The sequence below is a fragment of the Diadema setosum genome, chromosome 5, assembly GCF_964275005.1.
Source record: "Diadema setosum chromosome 5, eeDiaSeto1, whole genome shotgun sequence".
Taxonomy (NCBI): domain Eukaryota; kingdom Metazoa; phylum Echinodermata; class Echinoidea; order Diadematoida; family Diadematidae; genus Diadema; species Diadema setosum.
In genome coordinates, this window is record NC_092689.1 from 37,372,879 (window position 1) to 37,395,035 (window position 22,157).

The following is a 22,157-nucleotide window of genomic DNA, read 5'->3' on the forward strand; positions in this document are numbered from 1 at the left end:
AACAGTAAGTGAAAGTTCAGCATATTACTGCACTTTTGTGCATTTAATGCAATTTAGTACCTCAGTCTCCATTAATTACATTTAGTTAAGTCTGGTGTCCTGTACATCTCTAATGTTTACCCTCTGTGACCCCTGATTGAGTTCTTGCTGAAAAGGATGTTGTTGTTGAAAGCTCTCTGAAAATATGACCCAAAGATGTGATCCTACTACCATCAACTCGGTAAGAATAACAATGCTAATGCATTCTTTCATTGTTGTTTGGGATCTCTGACAGAAATAGACCTGTTGAGCTTGGGATGACATTTCATTGCACATGCATTAGGAGAACTTGGAAATTTAGATTATGATTAATACAGATTTTTTTTCTCCTTTTAAATTTGTTTAGTTTATAGTAGTAAATTAACTAGAAAACAGTTCAATTGAGCTTGTATATGATTTTGATACTAGGGTAAAGCATGATATTGATTTGATGCCAATTTGGACGAAATTTAAATGAAATTGGGACAAGTTGAGAAAGGAAGCTGCCTTTAACAGCATTAGTAATGCCTAATAGACAGACGGAGCAGGCAGGGATAGAATCTGAAGAAGAAGATTGTCTGTGGTGCAGTGAATTACCCTCTTCATACACACATTTAGCTGAGGTTCCTGCAGTGTGTGTATGTCAGTGTGTGCAGGTGCTGTGACCCTGTATTGGACGGCTACAATGTGTGTCGTGTGCAATAAGAACATCAATAGAAAATATCCAGTTGACCAGTCGAGAAATTATAATGTGATGGAGTCAGATTTAGCGAAGGGGGTACGGCCACCTGAAGATGGCACTGAGTGCAGGAGTTTTGATTTGAAATAACAAATAATGATAAAAAACAGGTAGAAAGAATTAGGACATTCCCCATGGAGAAACAGAACACACACATGCACACACTCATGCACCAATGTGAGGCGAGGTGTGAAACATTATTCTTCCATTGTCAGGAAGTGTGCAACCTGCAGATGTGTGGAAAATGCAGTGATGTTAAATAGATGGGTTATTTTCATCCGAGTGTGCTGCTTTTAGCAAGGATGTTTGAGATGGAGATCACAGATGGCTATCAGTGCTTGGCAGATGTAGCCACTGTGGTACAAGCCAAATCTCCAGAAAGTCCTAGAGAGCTACAACCAAAATGTTGCCATTCCTTCAGTGAAACTGGAGTTCTTTGTTTTCTTTTTTTTCAATGACCTGTTAATGTTTTTATGATCATACGAATTAGTTCTACTTGCCTGTACATAGGGCAGTTTTAGAAATGCTTAGTCAAGATGTAATATTCCTTGATAATTTTGCTGGTCCATCCAAACATTTGACATGGATTTGTGTCTTTTTAGACAGCAACTCAAGGCAACATTTAAATCTATTCTTTCATAATTTATGTTTGAAATACCATTGCATTAACCTCCTTTTGTGCAAATTTAAGGAGTTTCAAAACGTAGGCTGTAACTGTCTTCCAAAGAGAATGGAAACAGAAAGGGTATCGGGGCTCTGAAAGTTTTTATTCAAAAAGTCACACTGCATCAAAATCAGACAGGAAATCAGAAGGATATGGAATGTCAGTTTTTCACATTTTTTGACAAAACATTGATATTCTATTGCAGTGGTACATTGCATATAATGTAAGGTACACTCTGATAGATTTTTACACTAAAATATATTTTTTAAGAATTTAATTTTTTAGATAAAATTTTGTTGATTATTTAGCAACTGTCACCCCTGTACTCCTTTGAAAGTTATTATTGGTCAGTTTCTGCAATACTTTGAGTGATTTGATTCAAAGGATGCTTGATATTGTTATTGCTCTAATTTTGAAAGAGGAAATATTATGTAGATTTGTTTGTATGTAATTAATGGAGATTGTATGGTGATGACATCATAGCTTCATCTGATTGCAATTTGCTTGCCACTTATGTTTGTTTGTTTTTAAAAGGTGAACCATCGTAATTCTGTAATTTCATTATTTCACTTTCCATTTTAATGAAACTTCAGCCAATCTGTGTATTGTTGATTTAACTCTGTTTATCTATGCTTAAATTAGCTGAAGGTGGAGTGGTATTGTACTTTCACATTTCACCCAAAAATGTTACAAATCTGATGTTAGATCTCAACCATAACTATAAGAGCCCTTTAAGATTGAGAAGTGTGAGTAATTCACACAACAAACTCCATGCCAAGATCCCAGCATGATGTAAGGTTCTTGAATAAGGAATGAGGTAATTTCTGTGTCCATGTGTGGGCAATCATTCCCAGTAGAGCGTGGAACAGATGAAATAATGAAAATGTGCATGCATGGTGTGATGTGGGTGTCAGGAAGGGTTGTCTACAGAGGTTTTTTGGAATTAAAAAGTTAACGAACTGTAGTGCATGTATTTCAGTGCAGAATCATTACCTTATGTGATATCTCCGTAGTTTTGAAATGCAAGCATGTAAAGAGGCTCTCACTGCTTAATACTAATAATAGCAGAATACGAAGTGTCTGTTCTTTCACAACTAAGCATGACTGCCAAGCAATTCAAACAGAGTTTTTGAAAGCAATAAAGTGTATTACTGAGAAAAATGCAGAGAAAACAGACCAGGGATCATTCTGAGGAGCACAACACATCCTAATATGCAAATACTTGCATGTTTGTTTCTCCAAAATACCTTTAAAGTCCCTGTAATTTACAACAACCTTTGTTGACTGTGAAGCAGGATTATTCATGCCTGAGTATCAGCGTTGTGTGTAGTTTTCGATTTCACGGTGTATATTCATGGCCAACATTGCATTTCGCATAGTTGCTTTATAAGCAAGGGTTCAGCTTGGAATGATGGCCAAAATACACATTCAGATATGTTATGAAAACATTTGAAAATAAAAACAAAAACAAAACAAAACTGATGGCCTCTGGCCAAGTGAGAATGATGGTCGCCATCCACCTTTTTCATTGTTTGATTTTTGTCCCCGCCGAACGAGTTCGAGCAGGGGACTATGAAACGGGCTCCGTACGTGTGTGTGTCCGTGTGTCCGTGTGTCCGTCCGTGCGTCCGTGCGTCCGTGTGTCCGTCCGTGCGTCCGTGCGTCCGTCCGTGCGTCCGTGCGTCCGTCCGTGCGTCCGTGTGTGATCAAAATGTTCAAAATGCTACTCCTTCGCCATTTCTAACCCGATTTTGATTCTGTTTGCTTTATATGATAGCACTACATGGGAGCTTTGAAACTTCTATAAAGAATTTCAGTTGTGACCTTTGACCTTGACCTTTGACCTATATTGTACATTTTGCTTCAAAATGCTACTCCTTCGCCATTTCTAACCCGATTTTGATTCCGTTTGCTTTATATGATGGCACTAGGTGAGGGCTTCAAAACTTCTACACAGAATTTTGACCTTTGACTTCTTTGACCTTTGACCTTGATTTTTTGCCTATATTGTACATTGGCTACAAAATGCTACTCCTTCGCCATTTCTAACCCGATTTCGATTCCGTTTGCTTTATATGATGGCACTAGGTGAGGGCTTCAAAACTTCCACACAGAATTTTGACCTTTGACTTCTTTGACCTTTGACCTTGATTTTTGACCTAAATTGTACATTTTGCTACAAAATGCTACTCCTTCGCCATTTGTAACCCGATTTCAATTCCGTTTGCTTTAAGTGATGGCACTTGGTGAGGGCTTCAAAACTTCTACACAGAATTTTGACCTTTGACTTCTTTGACCTCTGACCTTGATTTTTGACCTGTATTGTACATTTTGCTATTAAATGCTACTCCTTCGCCATTTCTAACCCGATTTCGATTCCGTTTGCTTTATGTGATGGCACTAGGTGAGGGCTTCAAAACTTCTACACAGAATTTTGTCCTTTGACTTCTTTGACCTTTGACCTTGATTTTTTACCTATATTGTACATTGGCTACAAAATGCTACTCCTTCGCCATTTCTAACCCGATTTCGATTCCGTTTGCTTTATGTGATGGCACTAGGTGAGGGCTTCAAAACTTCTACATAGAATTTTGACCTTTGACTTCTTTGACCTTTGACCTTGATCTTTTTACCTATATTGTACATTTTGCTACAAAATGCTACTTCCGGCGGGGACATATATTACGCACCGCGTAATTTCTACTTTTCCTTGTTTTCTTTTCTTTTCTAGGGGCAGCCAATAGCAGGTATCTGCCACAAAAAGATGGCTTAAACAATATCAATACTCAATGTTGGTCCTATCTGTCGTACTTTCTAATTGTTTGTTTGTTCATTTTCCATCTGAGAGATGGCTGGATAGCCCATATTCAGCTACGTTAAGCTGGTCTTCCATGGGGTCCAGTTGGATGTGAGGTTGGACCATTTCACCGGGTTAAACACCCTGCTCTTTGCAATGAATGAATGAAGCAGGATCTTTTACGTGCATGAGTTGTTACTCTCTCATACACAGGACCTCCATTTTATGTCCTATCCGAGGGACAGAGTGTTTTGCCTCTTACTAGAGGGGACGGTATGCTTACACACAACATTGCTCAGTCCAGACTCGGGTTCGAACCCGGGCCGCGTGATCATGAGGCAGACGTGCTACCGACTGAGCCAACTCACCGAATTCCTACTAACTGCTTTGTAATGCCACTTTTGGTATGCTGCTTCTTTTTAGACATAGTACTGCTTACGGATCAAACCTCTTGAAGAGGTTGTAACCATGGAGCTACCCACACAGCTTCTCTGTGTTACATCTTCTCAAACAGTAAAGTACCTTAGTACTTTATTGTTTGAGTAGATGCCACATTTACCCTCTAAAGGAGCTGGAGCTGCCTCTAACCCCCTCCTCCCATCAAGCTATTAGACCCTTCTTTTCCCCCTGCATCGTGTCTTATCCATTGTACCCGCATAATGCTGCGTTTTATCTTCACGTTGGCTAAATGAGCCCTACACTGTTTCCTTTAAATAGACATCCTTATTCTATACTCCCTGCTGGAAGGGCTGGGATGCTATTCCATGCACTCAAGTTATCTGTGACAATAAGAGTGTGAAGGGGAGACAGAAATTTCTATATATTTGAATACAAGAAGAGAATATGATGGGGTGTGAAGTTGCATATGATATGTGTTTTCACTTGTCGTCCCTGATTTGGGCTACAACCAAACGGATGATGATCGAGAGCATCACTTCACAGTTCTCCCATAGAACCCACAGATCTCCCATAGACTATACAGATTAATATTGGCGAAATTTCCTGTGAACGAAACTGAAAGCAATATCACAAGTATCCTGTAGTGTGTGCATCAAATTACCACAATGTTGTATATGATGGCACTGATAACTTTTAGTGAGTTATAGGGATTGTTAGTTACAAAATATTAACCAAAGAAAGAATAGGGGGAAAAAGGAGAGAATTTATAATGTGTTTGTTTACAAAGTAATGGGATTATTGTGAGGAGAATATCATGATATCTCCTCAGGTAATTTGTATACGTGGGTCATGTAGGGTGTGGACAGTGACACTGTTTTTGTGAAAACATATGTCTGGAATTTCAGTATCCGATAATTTCTTACTCTATGTCAAGTGCTTTAAGGGTGACACTTTTACCACTCTGCTTGTCTGATGCACTCTTGATGAGAAGTCAGTTAGAACATGGTTATGTCATTGCACTTTAAAGGTCCTGTTTGCCTTTGGGAGCTGTGAAGTCAAAAAAATGTTCAAGATATCACATTTGATGCATATGTGTAGGTCTGTTGTGTCACAAAACATCCTACCGTATAAAATTACAGTGGTTGTTTCTATCCCAGACTCACATTTTCGAATGATTTTAAAGCACAAATGCTGGGTTTTTGTTTCATCTGCAAATGGTAAATTATGCCTTTAACCCTCTACTGCCCTCCAGAAAACTAGTCCTTGTCCTCAAAACTATTTTTTCTTCCTGTCATGGTTATGAAGTATGCAGAGATGTAGTTTCAAGTTGGCACCCACATGTGAAGTAAATGAAAGAGTAATACATCTTTTTAAAACTGCTTGAAGAAGATACTCTACAATGTAGGTAGACTCTCACTTTGCACATTCCTTGAAATGTGATAAAACGGATATCTCACCCTTTTTATTGGCATGCATTCTGTTGTTTCAAAACCGGCCCAAGGAGGAAGAACCATCTCCACTCAAAACATGTGTGTCCATTTACTGGTTCAGAGTTGCCAATTTGCAGGTCTCATCAGCAGATCAGTGTCAAAAGAAAATATACATCATCACCTGTGTACATAGTGGTATTTGAAGCTTACGTTTCTTTGACCTGTGTTTTCCTTTTTTGGAAATTTGATGACCCAACATTAATTGTTAATGCCGTTTGTCGAAGATTGAAATTGATTCTTTTAAAGTCAGCTTGAATGTGGTGTGGGAGAGTAATATCAGAGCTCCTCTCTGATCTGGTATCCAATTCTATACCCAGCCAGCTAGGTAGTGTACAATGTCCATTGTTCAACTAAATATGAATCACCAGGCATCAAATTAATGAACCAGGAAATTTTCCCCACAGCTGGTCGTGTGGCGTTTGGTATCCTACGCAGATGTGTTATTCAACTCCAGGAAATATTTTGTTTGTGTTACGATTATGATACAGTGGATTGAATGCCATTAATTTCTTTGTGCTGCATACAAGGTCCGAGTGATGTATGGAATTATTTTAATTATGATGAAAGCAATGAATGGACTGCAGTGATGATCTGTCATCATGGTAGAAATGTACATTTTGTAAGTTGCAGTTATTTTGTTTTATGTTGACAGGATGTTTTTATGTTTTTGTTTTTTCTTTCTGCCAAAATATTTGCAATGTACAATGAATTCAGGGATGGGTGTGGGAAGTTATGTTTCAACAGTATCTATTTTGATTAGCTTTTGACTTATCAAGTATGCATGTCACATTTCAACAGTACCCATTGTGATTAGGTTTTTTCAAGTTTGCATGTTGAAATTAACCATTTTCATTCTGATTTTAGTCATTGTAGGGCACTGGTGTGGTAATGACCCTTCAAGTAACTTCAATGTACCTCAAGCAGAAGTCAACATGAATACTGTATATTGATAGCAAGCTTATATTATTTACAAATGTTCATATACATGCATTCAAGGAAACTTCACTAAGATACATTGTATCCATATAAGATGATAATTTATTCATCTGAAAGTTGCGGAGATGTAGCCGCAACATCTCTTAAATGTCTTGGAGACCTTGCATACCGGTCTCTAGCTGGTCTCCGTGACCAGCTAGAGACTGGAAAGAGCCTTTAAAAAAAAAATTAAAAAAAATTGAATATGTTCAATTATCTTTATACACTGCTGCGGAGATTCGGCTACATTCCATGAGACCTCGCGGAGATGTCTCTGTGACTACTCAGGGACCAGGGAGATTTGAGTCGCCACCAGGTCACCAACTAGTCTCCAGCCCAATGACATACCCACCTACATTTTACTGAGACTTTTCCCGGCAACCGGAAAATAAGCTCGCCATAGACTTGCCTGACATAGCAACAATGACTGCATGCAAAGTGCAATCAAAGTATTGTTCAAAATGCATCGAGCATATAACTAAATAAATTCTTATGTGAATGGAATCGCTTCTTATTTAGTAGTAGCATCTGAGGAAGAACATTTGCATAAACTTACATGCAAGTAATGATGTACATGTGCTACTGGACAGGCCTCGATATATTGCCTTCTAAGGCTGATGTTGACATACTGTGGTTGTGAAGTGCCATGACTGTCTCTATGCCTTGTATCATGACTCTAACTGACACAATAAGCTCATGTACATGTCTTGTAGTGCTCACGCTGGTCATGATTCATACAATATATCTCTGTACACACACTGATGGCCTTTGCTAGCTGACATGACAGAGATGTTGCCACTGCTCACAAGCTAGCTGGAAGTCTGGTCAGCTGTGTTCCACGCAGCAGAGTCATGCGTGATGTGGATGACCCCTGTAGTGAATATCTGTGCTTCCAGAGGGTAGGGGGAGGGAGGCAAATGTTATGTAATAGGCATCCCTGAGGAGAGTGCTGCTGCCTCTGTAACTTGTGTTAGGAGACTTTGCTTGTGATGGTCACATAGATTGTTTATCTTTGCTTCAGACTTGTGTCATTAGTAATGCTCCCATGTTTTCTGGAATTGCATAGCAAGAGTTTAAATAATCTTCAATACAAATAGACATCTGATATTACAGATTATTATCCATACAGAGGATTTTTAGAGCCCAAATACAAGTGTTATTTTGTCGACGCACCTCATAACCTCCAACCCACTTAAAAAGTTTGTTGAACTCGACCAATATTTTTTGCCGAGGCGACCAATATTTAAAATATTGGACGGCAAGAGGGGGATTCCCCAAAGTTTTTATAAACTGCACGGTGATTGGTTGAGATATATACGAGATGACCTGAAATAAGAAGTAAAAACATCTGTGATTGGTCAATCACGAATTAACTAGAATATCGTTTCTTCTAAAATTCTGTGTTTATGCAAACAAATTTCATATATCAATTAGTTGAAATTGTTTTTCACACAATTTTTCAAAATATCAATTTCATAACAGGAAGTTAAATATAGGTTTGATGAAAACAAGTTGCATTTTTTTGTGCATGCAGGCGCAAGGCGACGATTGATCTGCAGCTCTGCATGCTCAGCGCTACTGCTAGATAGCCCGCGCGCGATATAAAGTAGCCGGCCGCCGCCGCTGCGCTTGCATTTGCATGCGCGATATGCATATTACAGTTACTGTACATGTACGTACGTACGTGTGTACAAGTACGTTATATACAGCACAGTACTTAGGACTAGTTGTGGTAGTAGTAGCCTAATTCGATCTTTCACGATCTACGGTAGATGTGACGTGGATTGTTTCTCAGATCTCGGATACAAATACATCTAATTCTGGTTTAAATTAGCTAGATCTCGGTCTAACAGTAACAGGACGGCTACCTTGGATACATAGATCACTGTTTTATCAGAGACTGAAGTGGATTAACTTGCACTGAAGAGTGTACATGTACCATACCCCATGTCAGGATCACTACACAGTAGGAACAGCACTCGGAGTCGGAGACAGAAAGGGTAGGCCAAAGTGAAAACATTCTTTGCTAAAATCCTCTGTAGGATAATAATGATGATATTGAATGTCCTATTTTTGATTAATACAAGGAAATATTGGACTCGCTAAGAAAAATATTGGACTCGTCTTTGACTCGTCCAATATTTGTGCATAGCTCGTCCAATATTTCCTTGTATTAATCTCAAGGCCATCCAATATTATATAACTATTGTTTCACCTTACATAGTGTATGCTTTGTAAAAAATATTTTTGCATGCCCTTCACATTCCATGTGACATCAATGCGAAGATATTTGTGCAGTCAGTCGTGTGTGACTCCAAAACAAGTTTATGGAAATTGAGCACTATCGTAAACAGCAGCTACAGAATGTTGAGGGCATCATGAACCCCCACCCCCACAGATTTGTTAGTTACTTAACTACAGGGTAGAATGCAATCTAGCTTCATGATTAGCAGACTGCCTCATTTGCATAAGGAAACACACACATTTACACATATGTATAGCAAAAATGGTGTACATGCATACCTATGATAAATTTATGGCTATGATTGAAAAGAGTGAAGATCTCACAGTGCTACTTTAACCTATCAAGGACCGCCACCTCAAAGATTGCCATTCACTTTGTGCACAGACAGGTCACCAGTGGTGCCTACAGAGTTAACCTGCTCGTCATTATTGATATGGTTGTCAAAGCACTGCTGCCACAGCAAGGCTCGTGTGCGTCATTAGAGATTTGCGATATCGTGGCTGGGAGCATCGATGGGATTAAGATTGTCAATGGCACAATGTGGCTGTGCTCACTTCCTTTCATAATATGCAGGGGTTTTTGTCCCTCTTTACTAGTGTCCTAGTACATGTCAGTGCCATGTATATGAGGGAATACATAGCCAAACCCGCAATATATATAATGTGTGTTTTTTTTTTTTGTCAATTGGCCACTTTACTTCAGATATATTCAGATTTATGAACATTTTTCTTCTGAGCCTATTCCATCTACTGTTACAGACTGAATGCATTTCCAATTTGTTGCCAAGATTAAGCAGGCCTTTACAAGCCTTTTGCATGTTGGTAACAGCTTTTGTTAATAAAGGTATGCATAAAATGTTTAAAATTGAATATCCTTGCTAACATACTGACTCTCAGTGCATAATGTATCATTTGCGGAGATGTGTTAGCATCATGCCCATGCCTACGTGTAACGTTGTCAGTTGAATTTGCTGTATTAAACCCATCATCAGAAACAATTGCTAGAAACCACAAGAAGCCTAAAGATATTACATGAGCTGAAGGAACATGAAAAGTTGAAAACACAGACGAAACTCGGAATAGAAGCAAAGCAAAAAAACACCACCAACAACAACAAAAACGGACAAGTGTGGGCGCAGACTACCTCTAACTTGAGATTAGAAATGTGATTGCATGCCTGGATATGTCATCACAGCAAATAGTCTGTTGAATATGTAATGTGTTCCTATCTCAAGGGTGGGAATATCCTGCCCCTCCTCTATGTGCCAAGAAACATACTGGATAATGAGGGGGAAAAATAGGGGAAAAAAAATGTTTGCTGTGTGTATGAAGGATTTTATCACCTTTTTTTTTTTTTCAAGCTCTCACTGAGTGCTAAATTGTGCACATGGTATTTATTCCAAACATATCTGACAATGGCCATATCTAGACTATAATGCCAGTTTGTTATAGAGTCTTGTTGAACACAGTTCAAAGAGGCTTGTCTTGAAAAAAAAAAACCAAACAGACTTTTGTGCCAGAGCAGGGATCAGAATTTTCAGTGCCCAGGCCAGCTTACTGTCAACACATCATCATTTCACAATGCATACATGCATCGCAGTTGTTATGGAGCCTAATCAGGGCTGCTGTAATACAGGAAATTCAAGTTCCATGCTGGTGAACTTTGTCAGGCACAAAGCAGCTACATGTGAACAGACTAATTTGTTTGTGCGACATCCTCATGCACCCCTTCCAAATGCATAAGTTTTATTATTAGTATATCTTGTCTGTTTTTCTGAGCCCCTTACATTTATTACTCCTATCCCGGTAAAAAACAGGACTAACTTACTGTATGTATGAATACAAAGTAAAGATGACATTTCGGAGGATTTGTGTGACCTTGTTTACAAAGTCCTATCTGTATCAGGTTGATTCAGACACGAAGATTTGGGAGAGTATTGAATGAAAAATAGAAAGGTAGGATAAAAAGGTCAAGCACAGAACAAGCATTCCAAACTGGTTCCAGGATTTACACTCTCCTTCCTGTTCCCGCATAGGAAGTGCTGCGAATCGCCACTTGACGTCATACATCGGCTTCTTACGTAGGCCCGCGCTTCGATCTCCATCGTGAGTCACGAGACAGTGACCTCACCAAGCCCAATCTGGCGGTGACGAGGCACAAACAAAGCCCTGATGTCGCCCGCAGAGAGTACGCTCTCCGAGCAATGAGAAGACACGACTCCGTTCTCGAGAAAATGCGGTGGCACCACGCGGGGGACGTAGCCTAGGATGTCGCATGGGAGTATACAACTCCTGCAGTCGAGTTGGTCCAGTAATGTGCGCTGGTCTCGCTAATGTCGGTATCCGCTTCGATGAGGTTACGCGCAGGATGCTGCAAAAATGAAGATAATACCGTTTTAACTTCTCATTCACCTCCTGCCTCTTGGCTACTTCCTGTAAAGAAATATATTTACCACCTGCACACAGATATTAGATTACAGTTTTAATGTTCTGAAACATGAACCCATGGGTAACCATGTAGTGTGTGTAATAAGCAATGATGTGAGAGGATGTTACATATTGTATCACTTGCATTTTTTTTAAGTACTTCGCATTGACAAACTTATAAATTTTGCAGTAATTACAAGTAGTTATGTATCAATCATGCATCTCCTCATGTGGTAGGTGCTGTTACTGTACTTGCACATTAGCGAGATAGCTTGCATGATCTGTAGTCATAGACGAAGTGAAAATGACGGAACTAGCCTTGGATTTGACCCTGTCACCTACTGCTTGCAAAGCAGTGGTGTTGTCAACTTAGTTGAAATCGGGTCATATTGATGACACCATGAACTTGGAACAAATACCCGAGTGCCTCCATCTTGTTTCCCCTTTGTTTGATGCTCATTGTCTCATAACAATGAAATGCCTGTACCCTTTTTTAAATGCATCAATTCACCAAGCTGTGTTCCAAACAGTAGAGGCAAACACTACTCAAGTGAATTAGTCCAATCATCAATTGCACAATTACTATATACGCTGAATATTTTGTGACGTTTTTATTTCGCAAATTTTACAAATCGGGTGCTATTCACGAATTTAAAGACACAAGAAAATATTGATTCCGATCCTGATATGAATGATATGCACACATGTATCTGCCCTTTCAGTGCAGTACTACATGATAACAAATTTAACCACTCGCAAAATCATTGGGAAGTCCCAGTTCACAAAAATTTAGACTTGCTTACTATTTGGCGTATACAGTATTAAATTTCTGCTCAAAGTGAAGAAGACTTTGAGCCTTTTGTTGTTGTTGTTTTTTTTGTTGTTGTATTTATAAAAAAAAAATCAAAGTGTGCAGAGATGAGGCAGGTTTTTTTTTTTTACTTGAATTATAAATCCACTCTCTGGCCTTTGCAATTTTTCCCCAGATTTGATCCTTTTTTTTTCCTTTCTTTCCGTGGAATTAGCTTGTTTGTCAGCATGCCAGGAATGGCTGATTAGACGCATGGGTGAAATGGAAGCAGCAGATAATGCCAGTTGGTAATGTGACTTTCACAAAAACAGTAATCGTAGCGTGCTTGATGATACATCCATATTTGGCTCCGTGAAGTCCTTAAAGGGAAATCTGCTAAATAGTTACACAGAGACAAGCTGTGACTGCTACTACTACTGCCACCACTGCTGCTGCTACTACTACTAACATTACTTGTTATGGTAAAAGTTATGATGATGATGTTAATGACAGAATAATGATAATATCTACCCTAGTATTGAAATATATATTACCTTGTTGAGTAATTACAATTTTGAATCAAATTGGAGAAATGATGATATACTGATCACATTGGTGGTCTTTAAGTTTGCTGTAGTGTTGGTATCCTGCTTAGACTTTAAAAAAAAAAAAAAAAAATATATATATATATATATATATATATATATATATAAATAAATATACATATATATATATATATATATGTATATGTATGTATATTGTATGTATATATATTGGTCATTGTTTTCTCCATGAGATTAAAAAGTTTGTAAGATATTTTCTGATTGACTTTTGTGACGCCATGTAAGATTTTATCTATTCTTCCCTCAAATTCGAGACTTACTGAGGGCCTATATTCATTCTTTTTAAAACATAAAAAATTTGTTAGTTTTAACAATTGGAAGTTTGCTGGCACTGATGTGAATATTCAAAAGTGATTGATTGTTTTTGTGGCTGCTGCCAGATTAACTGCAATCATTGCACCTCACATTGTCAACCTCTCTATTCAAATGGTTCCCCTGTCCTTCAGGGACACTTTCATGTGCATCTTGCACATATTGGTGTGTAGTATTTCTTTGGTACTAGTAGTATGTATACAATGAGCTTATCGTGAATAATTCACCTATATAGAGTCTTGATAAGGTTGTAATGCCCAAAGAATATAATGGGTCGTGGGTGCAAGCGTGAATCAGTGGCCTTTGACTTGCGACATCATTATCAAATTTAGCGGGACTTTTTTTTCCCTCTCTCTCTCTCTCTGATCACTCTCTGTGAAGATGGGTTTGGACCCACAGGGAAAAGAAACAACCTTTTCTACTTTCCTGGAGGTGTGTTCCGCCCCCCCCCCCCCTCCTCTTCTCCCTTCCCCCACACTCATTTCCAGTGAACAAGGACTGCCTGCAAAAATCTATTCCTTGAAGTGCAGGAAACCCAGACTCCTTTCACGGAATTATAACACTGCCTTTCAGTTATGCATGCAACATGGTTTACGAACAGATTTTACCCCCTGACTGTTTCTGATGGGTGTAATGATGCCACATGTAACTCTTCTTCATAATAGGTTTATGAGATGAAGTCAGGAATGTACTCTTTGTACAAAGCAAGGTCAAAGGTCACTCTTACTCAGCGATCAAGCTGTAAATGTTATTAAAGGACAAGTTCACCTTCATAAACATAAGGATTGAGAGAATGCAGCAATATTAGTAGAACACATCAGTGAAAGTTTGAGGAAAATTGGACAATCGTTGCAAAAGTTACGAATTTTTAACATTTTTGTGTTAGAACTGCTGGATGAGGAGACTACTACAGCCTGTGATGTCATATGTGTACAACAGTATAAAGAAAATATAAAGAAAATTCAGCATATTCTCACTTTTTTTTGCATGATAAAAGAGCACTTGACTTGCCTCTTTCTAAAGGCAGGGGGAATAATATTACCCATAACATACGTTGGTAACGAGTCAAGGGAATGTGTATGTTTTTCAAAAGATGAAATTTTGTGAAATTCTCTTTATATTTTCCTTATATTGTTGTACGCATGTGACATCATACACTGCAGTATTCTTCTAATCCAGCGGTTACTGCACAAAAACTTCAAAAATTCATAACTTTTGAACGGATTGTCCGATTTCCCTCAAACTTTCAATAATGTGTTCTACTAATATTGCTGCATTCTCCCAATCCTTATGTTTATGAAGGTGAACTTGTCCTTTAAAGATGTAAATGAAGAGTTGTTCACACTTTGAGAAGGCAGAGGCAAAGTTACATTCTGCAGTTTGATATTGCTCTTCTGTTTTGCTGATTTCATATTCGCCCCTCATTTTACAGTGAGACATGCTGATGTATTTGCTAATCTGATGCATTTAATTGGAATGGATTATACTTAGTCATTATTTTAAACTTCATTGTATGATGAGTCTGCTCTTGTTATTTTCTCAACCTCCCTCAAACTCTAACGTTGCAAAGTTGCAAGCAATTACTACTTACTAGGTGTTGAAAGTTGTATAGTGTGACACAGAGCAAACCAAATGACATTCTTGACTCCATGTTGTAATATACAAAATACCTGACTGTGGAACTGGAAAGGAAGCAAGACATAGAGACTAGCAAAAATGATTTTCAGAGATGAGCTTGTTTGATAAATTGTTTCCTTTGAAAGCACTTTCAGCTTGTCAAAAGTGTATGGGTCTGTTATGAATTGTAGTAGGCCTATTTGTAAAGTGGTCTTCAATACACCTTCCTGGAAAGGCACTTTATAATTAAGATGTACATTATACATTATTGATGGCAGGATTTTTTGTTGCTTTTATCGTTATTGTCCTTTGAAGGAATGGGGAAGTGTCGTGACGTATTCTGTACTGGCAAACCCCATTGAAAGAGTGATGAATGCAGTTTAATGGGCTGAAAACAAGGCTAAAATGAAAGTGATACTAGTGTTTGCAGATCAAGGTTTCCTCTTCATTCAGCATCTTTCAACAAAAAATCTCCCTTTATCATTTGGATCAGCTGTGATTTCCTCTGCCATTTCAACTGTGCGGTTAGCCCTGTCTCCTGTACCATCGTGTGCTTACGCAGGCACTAGCCTTGATTATGGGCTCTATAAGTTATTTATCCTCTGGCTAATGAAAGAAAAAAAAATCTACTGTTGTCATTCAGTGTAGATAACCTTAATACAGTTTGCAGTAGTTATTCATATATGCAAGAGCAACATAATAGACAAATGAGTGTTGAAACTTTTTTGTTAGTCCGCATGGAAGGCCTTTACATCATGAGTTAACGAGGTTCCAAAACGTTGCATCCGCCCACGTCAATCACCTCTGATATTTATATACTCTTTTCTCTCTATGTTTTTGTTACTTTCATATTCAGTGCCAGGCACAGATTAGCATGGATATCCAGGCGCTGTAACATGAGTGTTTCTATGTATTTTGCATAGCAATGAAGGCTGTTTGGAAGGCATCCACAGACAAAGAGGCACATAGGAATTGAGCTTATCGAATAGATGAATGAATATTATTCATAACATAACATTGACAGATGAATGAATAGATTGTCAAAAAGCTGATATATGAGGTCATCAATTACACCAATAGAAATGGATAAATAATTAGTTATCAATAGAAATTAATTCAGCAAAAATTAATAAATAAAATAAATAGTTCTTATCTCTCCAGTTGAACGTGACTTAAGGAAATCTTGTAACTTATAAGAATGTAGAAACATTGAAGTCAGTAGTGCAATATTACATTTTTAGTGCCCCATTGTGCATGTAAGTGGATTGAAATGAAATTAAAATGTCAGACTGCAGCTCATACTGAATTGTGTTTGGGGAGGCTATATGTGCCCTTTTTATGTCTAGGAGAGGCAAAAGAATGGTATTAGCTATCCGACTCTGGGGAACCACAAGATTGTGTTTTGGAGTCGTCCAATTTAACCACACCATGACCCACACCTCTCAGTGTTTGCTCACACATCCTGTTTTCTTCCACCAAGCGGTTTATATTGCCTTCATTTTTTTGAATGCCTCTCGGGTATCTTGTTGGTATCCTGTGTCTTTCTGCAGAGTGTTGATATGCTGTTGTTGTTCAGATGGTCTTGTCTGTGATGAAAGAGGAAGGATGTTAACATCGTAATCTTAGTAAACTGGTTATGCCCTTCTGCCTCTTTAAGCTTTATGATGTGATCACATTTGATGCAATAGATGGGTGTGGTGGTATTCTGAAACTACCGGTATCACAAACAGAGTGAACAAGTCCATGATAATGTGCTCAAAACAGTAATCTGATCATACACAGATGCCTTTTTTCTTTATCGCATTGGTACTTAATAGCCTCCGATGTTTATATTACCAAGGCTTCTCAGATTACAACACAATCATGTATGCCTTAACTGAATACTGAACTGAGTGTTGCTAATCATAGCTTCTTTCTATGTGTGTGTGTGTGTGTATGTATGTGCTTACTTTTCATTTGTTTGTTTCCATACTTCTCAAAATGTGATATTACTATAGATGGCTAAATGAACTTACCAAACATGAATATAAATGATCGGTTCAACAGATATTTCCATATACAGAAGGAAAACAAGAAATGTAGTCGTGTCTTCATAAAATCATGGTTGACTCAACTGCAGGTCCCTGTAATTTTGTAGTCAGTAAGATTATGTAGAATAGATTAGTTTGTTGTGACGGCCACATCAAATTTTTATTTCTTTTATTGCCTCCCCCCCCCCCCCCCCCCCCCGGAAAAGCCAGGCATTTGCAGTCCAAGCTTGAATATTTGAATACTACTCAAGGCTGGTTGCCATGGTAACTATGTTTCACAATTTAATGAATGGAATGCAGAATCACGTGAAGAGCTCCAGCCAAGGAATGGCAGTGCAAATTTGGAAGAGTGCCCTCAAGTGGCTGTTGGCTTGCATTAGTCCTCTCAGATTGCTCTGTGCAGAAATAGAAATGCAACAAAAACAGACATACAGTTGTAAACAGGATATGAACAAGGGAGTCAATTGTATGTGTACACTGAGGGTGATTACAGTGATTATAATTACAAAAAAGACAAGAAACTGACAATAGATTGGAATGAGCAGTATGCAGATTTTTACTAATGAAAATGGCAGAGTTCAATGCACTCACACTCTTTTGCAAGCCCTGTTAAGTTTTCTCTACAGTCTTGTATTTCCTTTAAAATTGGTCTGAACTTTTGATGAGGGGAAAATAAAGATACTTTTACAAATAATGTTGAAAATCTTTTGTGGAACAAGTGAAATGACTTTAACCCGTTGAGGACGAGTCCCGAGTATACTCGGGCAGGTGTCTATGGGAAATGCGTGTTGTAGCAAAATCAAACCGTCCTCAACGGGTTAACACAGATTTGTGTGGAAAGTCTCACATTCTTTTAACATAGGTCAGTGGACTCAGTTTTTTTTTCTCTCTCTCTTTTTTTCTTTCTTTGTCATTGTGGGTTCTTGGTATGAGTGATCTTGGTTTACAAGGAAGAATGCAACATGATTGTTAATGGACTTTGTACAGGCGGGCAAATGTAAAAGCTTGTTGATGGCCTCACCATCTCGTGCAAAATGTTTTGACCAACAAAAAAACCACCTTTTTCCTTCAAAAAGAAAATAAGCCATTGATGATGCATAAGTTGTCCCTGATAAAAAAAAAATGTGCAAAAGATCATTGAAAAGCATAACCACCATGTTGTTTTTCTTTGTATAGCCATTAGCCCAATATCTAATGAGGAAAAACCAGTGGATCACATTCTTACTTACTCAGTTTTTTTACAAACAGCTGAACATATGTGGTTTTTGATACCTTAGGGTGCCAAATAGAAATTTGTCATTTTGTTTGATTATTCATTTTGTAGTGTTGTATCCTTGATACCAAAATGGGTGGAAGCAATTTTTAGTGCTTTATGCAAGGAGATTTTGTAGCTCTAATAAAAAAAAAAAAAAAAAAATTAACTCTGAATTTGTTTTTCGTTATGGATCTTGGTTCTTCCATTGTTAATTGTAAATTGAATTCTGTTCACTATCAAAAACAAAATTTTAAGTGTCAATTTCTTTCATTTGATTAAGTAATGCTACACTGTATATAGTTAAGGTGTGAGCCCTTCATTTGCATTCCCTTAAAACCCTGCAACTTTGGCAAGCTTTTTTCCACTGTAATCATTGATATATTATGTAGGAAAATATTGGAAATTACCTACCACCTGCACAGATCAAATGAGCCAGCCTAACTTTTTCTCTGTTATTCCTCAATGATAATAAAAAATTTAAAGAAGTGTTATTATTATCAATGTTGTAATTATGTTAAACACATCATAACAGTGCTGAATTGGCATTGCGATAGTTATCTCTGATTGCTAAAATATAGCTGCCATGACAGCAAAATGTAACTGTACATCTTACGCACATGAGATGCACTACTTCATGCTGTAACCCAGGGCATGACAGTACCCTGGGGTACGGCTTGGTGCATCGGATGTATGACAGATAACATCTTTAGAGCGATTTGGTGGCTTTAAAGGACAGAGCACTCATAACCGACAAGGGGTTATCTGTTGCTTTGGATGCCACCATGACCTGGACCCTCCTCATTGGAATATAGTCTTCCCTAACATGTCGTCTTTGTTCATCTTTCTTTACTCTGCAGATCCTAAATTTTGTGACAGAGAGGCTTGATGAAATCACCATCAAGAATTACAGAGAAAACGAAGATTTCCAGGGAATAATCGACGGATTGCAATCTGGGGTGAGGATTTAAACAAGTACTGGTGTTTGTTTTAATCAGACTATAACTGATAGAAACATTTTGTTGTTCTGGCCGGGATATTAATTGATAATGAAAACAAATACTTTAACAGTCTGTATCTGTTGAACGTTTATTCATAAAAACATTTATATTTTTTGTTCCAGTGATGATCACAGATTCTGAAGTGACATTAAAATTTGCCTTGTATGTATCAATCTATTTGTTATTTTGGATTGGGAGAGTGAGTTGTAACAAAAGTGTACATTTGATGAATCTTATTGTTGACAATTTATAGGAAATACCAATTATACATTTGATACGGAATATATGAATGTATGAATATATAATGATAGAGACAGTGCATGCATTGCATTGTAACAAAATTGTATCAGATGTGGAGATATTCTGGCATGACATATACCTTTCCACTCTCTTTAGGTCCTTGTGAAGGGCTTAAGAACATTTTTTGATGTTCATAAATTCATATTACTCAGATAACTTGAAATGGGAAATTTTTTGGAGTCCTTCTCTTCCAAAAGCTTATCTCCAATCCAGAGCTCAAGATAACTTTGTTTACACGTTGAAGCTGCATTACTTTTTCATTTTAGTCATACAGATACTCCTCTTTCGCATAGATAATGACACAAGTGACAGTCTTCTCCCCTATCATTTCTTTCAACAGTTGAAATGTTGCGGTGTGAACGACTATAATGACTGGGACAACAACATCTACTTCAACTGCACTCAGGCCACCAGTCGCTACAACCCGGAGGCGTGCGGGGTGCCTTTTTCGTGCTGCCTCCCAGATCCCGCTGTAAGTCAAAAAGTCGCCAGCGATGGCGCTGTGTAGAGCAACAACTGTTGCCAACATTTGCCACAGGAAAAGAGCAATTACTTTTCTCTCAGCCAGGATGAAGGGACTGTCTGACTCCCAAGTTGCTAAAGGATTTATCCTCTTATTTCTTTTTTTTTCTTTTTACATGCTTGCTTAATTTCCCAAAAATTTTGGTGAAGACATTAGAATGAGAATAAGATAACATCAATTTGGGCAGCCTCCAGATACCTCTGCGTCAATGTTATTTCTCATGATGATGTTACCCGATGACCGTCAGTCGTGTGATGACCATGAAGGGCACAGTAGAATACGTTCAACTAGTGATCTATCATTTTTTATTTCTGTGTTTAGATTGGGTGGCCACCTCCCATGTCATCAATTTGCGTTTTGTCTGTAAAAAGAGACAGCAATTGAGTCTAATTATGTTTCATTACTCTCAAGTCAAATTGTACTCTCGTTGATAACATTTTAGATTCATATGCAAGTAGATATTGGTGTATTAGAAGCCACACAGGCTTTAGGGTTCCCAACATTGCACATTTTACCATACTGTTTGGCATCGGTTTACTCCAAATTGACCAAAAATAAAAGTCAACAAAGAGCACATATTCAGAGAATAGGTTGTGCCAATTTGTTCAGATTGTGCTCCTCATCCTTCTACTGAATAGAATATGAAATGCTCAGGATGCGTTTTGAACATTTTTGCAGATCAGAAACATATCATCTCAATGATGTTGAGATTAGGTCTTGGAACCAAGTGTTATCTCCTTTGTGCATGTCTTGTTTCATCCAGGGAGGTGGGAAAAGACCTTCCCACCTCCCTGTTTCATCATAGCTTTCACTTTGGGATGCTGCTCATGCATAATTCATGGGAAAAAAAGAACAGTTTATCACAGTTAAAAGTTTAAAAGTTATTCTTGTTATTCTTGTGGGCATCCGCAGCTGTCATATGAAGATGATCTATCCAGAAAGCTCTCAAAAAATTGATGTGTGTCTTTTCGGTAATTACTTTTACATCATGTTGAGGTGAATGCAATGTCCATGAAAGTAAACCCTCGTCAACCTCACGTGCTGGTTCATTTATTGAATGATTGCATCTTGTTCCTAGAGGTTGTTGACTGATGTTCCAAGTTTCCTCCTCTCATGGGTGTGGGTGGGATGTGTGATTGAACAATTTATGCATGAAAATTATGATCTTTTTGTGACACTTACATCTCCATGCTTTCTCTCCCTTTTTTTGTTCTTACCACCTAATTAGGATACGAGTGGTGTCATTAATACACAGTGTGGATACAACGTGAGAGACCCGTCAAAGGTAAGTGGACAAATTTCCAGATTTTTTGTCTTTGAGACACCAAATTGTTAATAGGTAGTTGGCAGGAGTGCTGTTGAAAAAGAAACAACCCCCAGATGTGCTGGGGTGGTATTCTGAACACCGTTTTATCTCTGTTGTAACTTGTGTTGTAACTTGTGTTGTAACTTGTGTTGTAACTTGTGTTGTAAGTCTGTGAGTTACAACACCGCTAAAACAGTTGTAAATCGGTATTCTGAAAACTGTTTTAACGGTGTTGTAAGTCATGATAACCATGCCCATGGCAATAATCATATCCAATAGGAAATATTGTTAGAAGTAGCATCTAAGACATTTCAAGCAATAAGATTGCTCCCTTGGGCAAATGCGCCTTGCTTAACTCTGCGCATTTTAACAAGCGCTCATTCTCTGGCGTGCGCACAAATAGGACAATGGCATGCGCAGGTAAAGAGAGCCAGAGATGAAATAAAGTTACAACAGAAGCTTGATCATTATACCTTCTTACCGGTTTTGACGGATAGTTGGTGCGATAGGGGATTCGCAAAGCTATCTCAGATTGAGTCTTTTCATTTGAAATTTTGTTTAAAAAATAAGATATCTGGCGTTCTTAAGAGGAACGCAAATTTCATGGTTTATGGGGAGCTAGACGCTTCTAAATTAAGTTGAGCCCTTGC

The 22,157-nt window shown here is 38.1% G+C and overlaps 1 protein-coding gene across 1 annotated transcript in view; it reads left to right on the forward strand.

Moving 5' to 3' along the window:
- LOC140229346 (tetraspanin-17-like) overlaps positions 1-22,157 on the forward strand; it is a 60,276-nt gene that overhangs the window by 34,072 nt on the left and 4,047 nt on the right. The window contains exons 5-7 of the mRNA XM_072309629.1: positions 19,238-19,336; positions 20,019-20,150; positions 21,430-21,486. Of these exons, the coding sequence (XP_072165730.1) occupies positions 19,238-19,336; positions 20,019-20,150; positions 21,430-21,486 (288 nt within the window). The remainder of the gene's footprint in view (positions 1-19,237; positions 19,337-20,018; positions 20,151-21,429; positions 21,487-22,157) is intronic.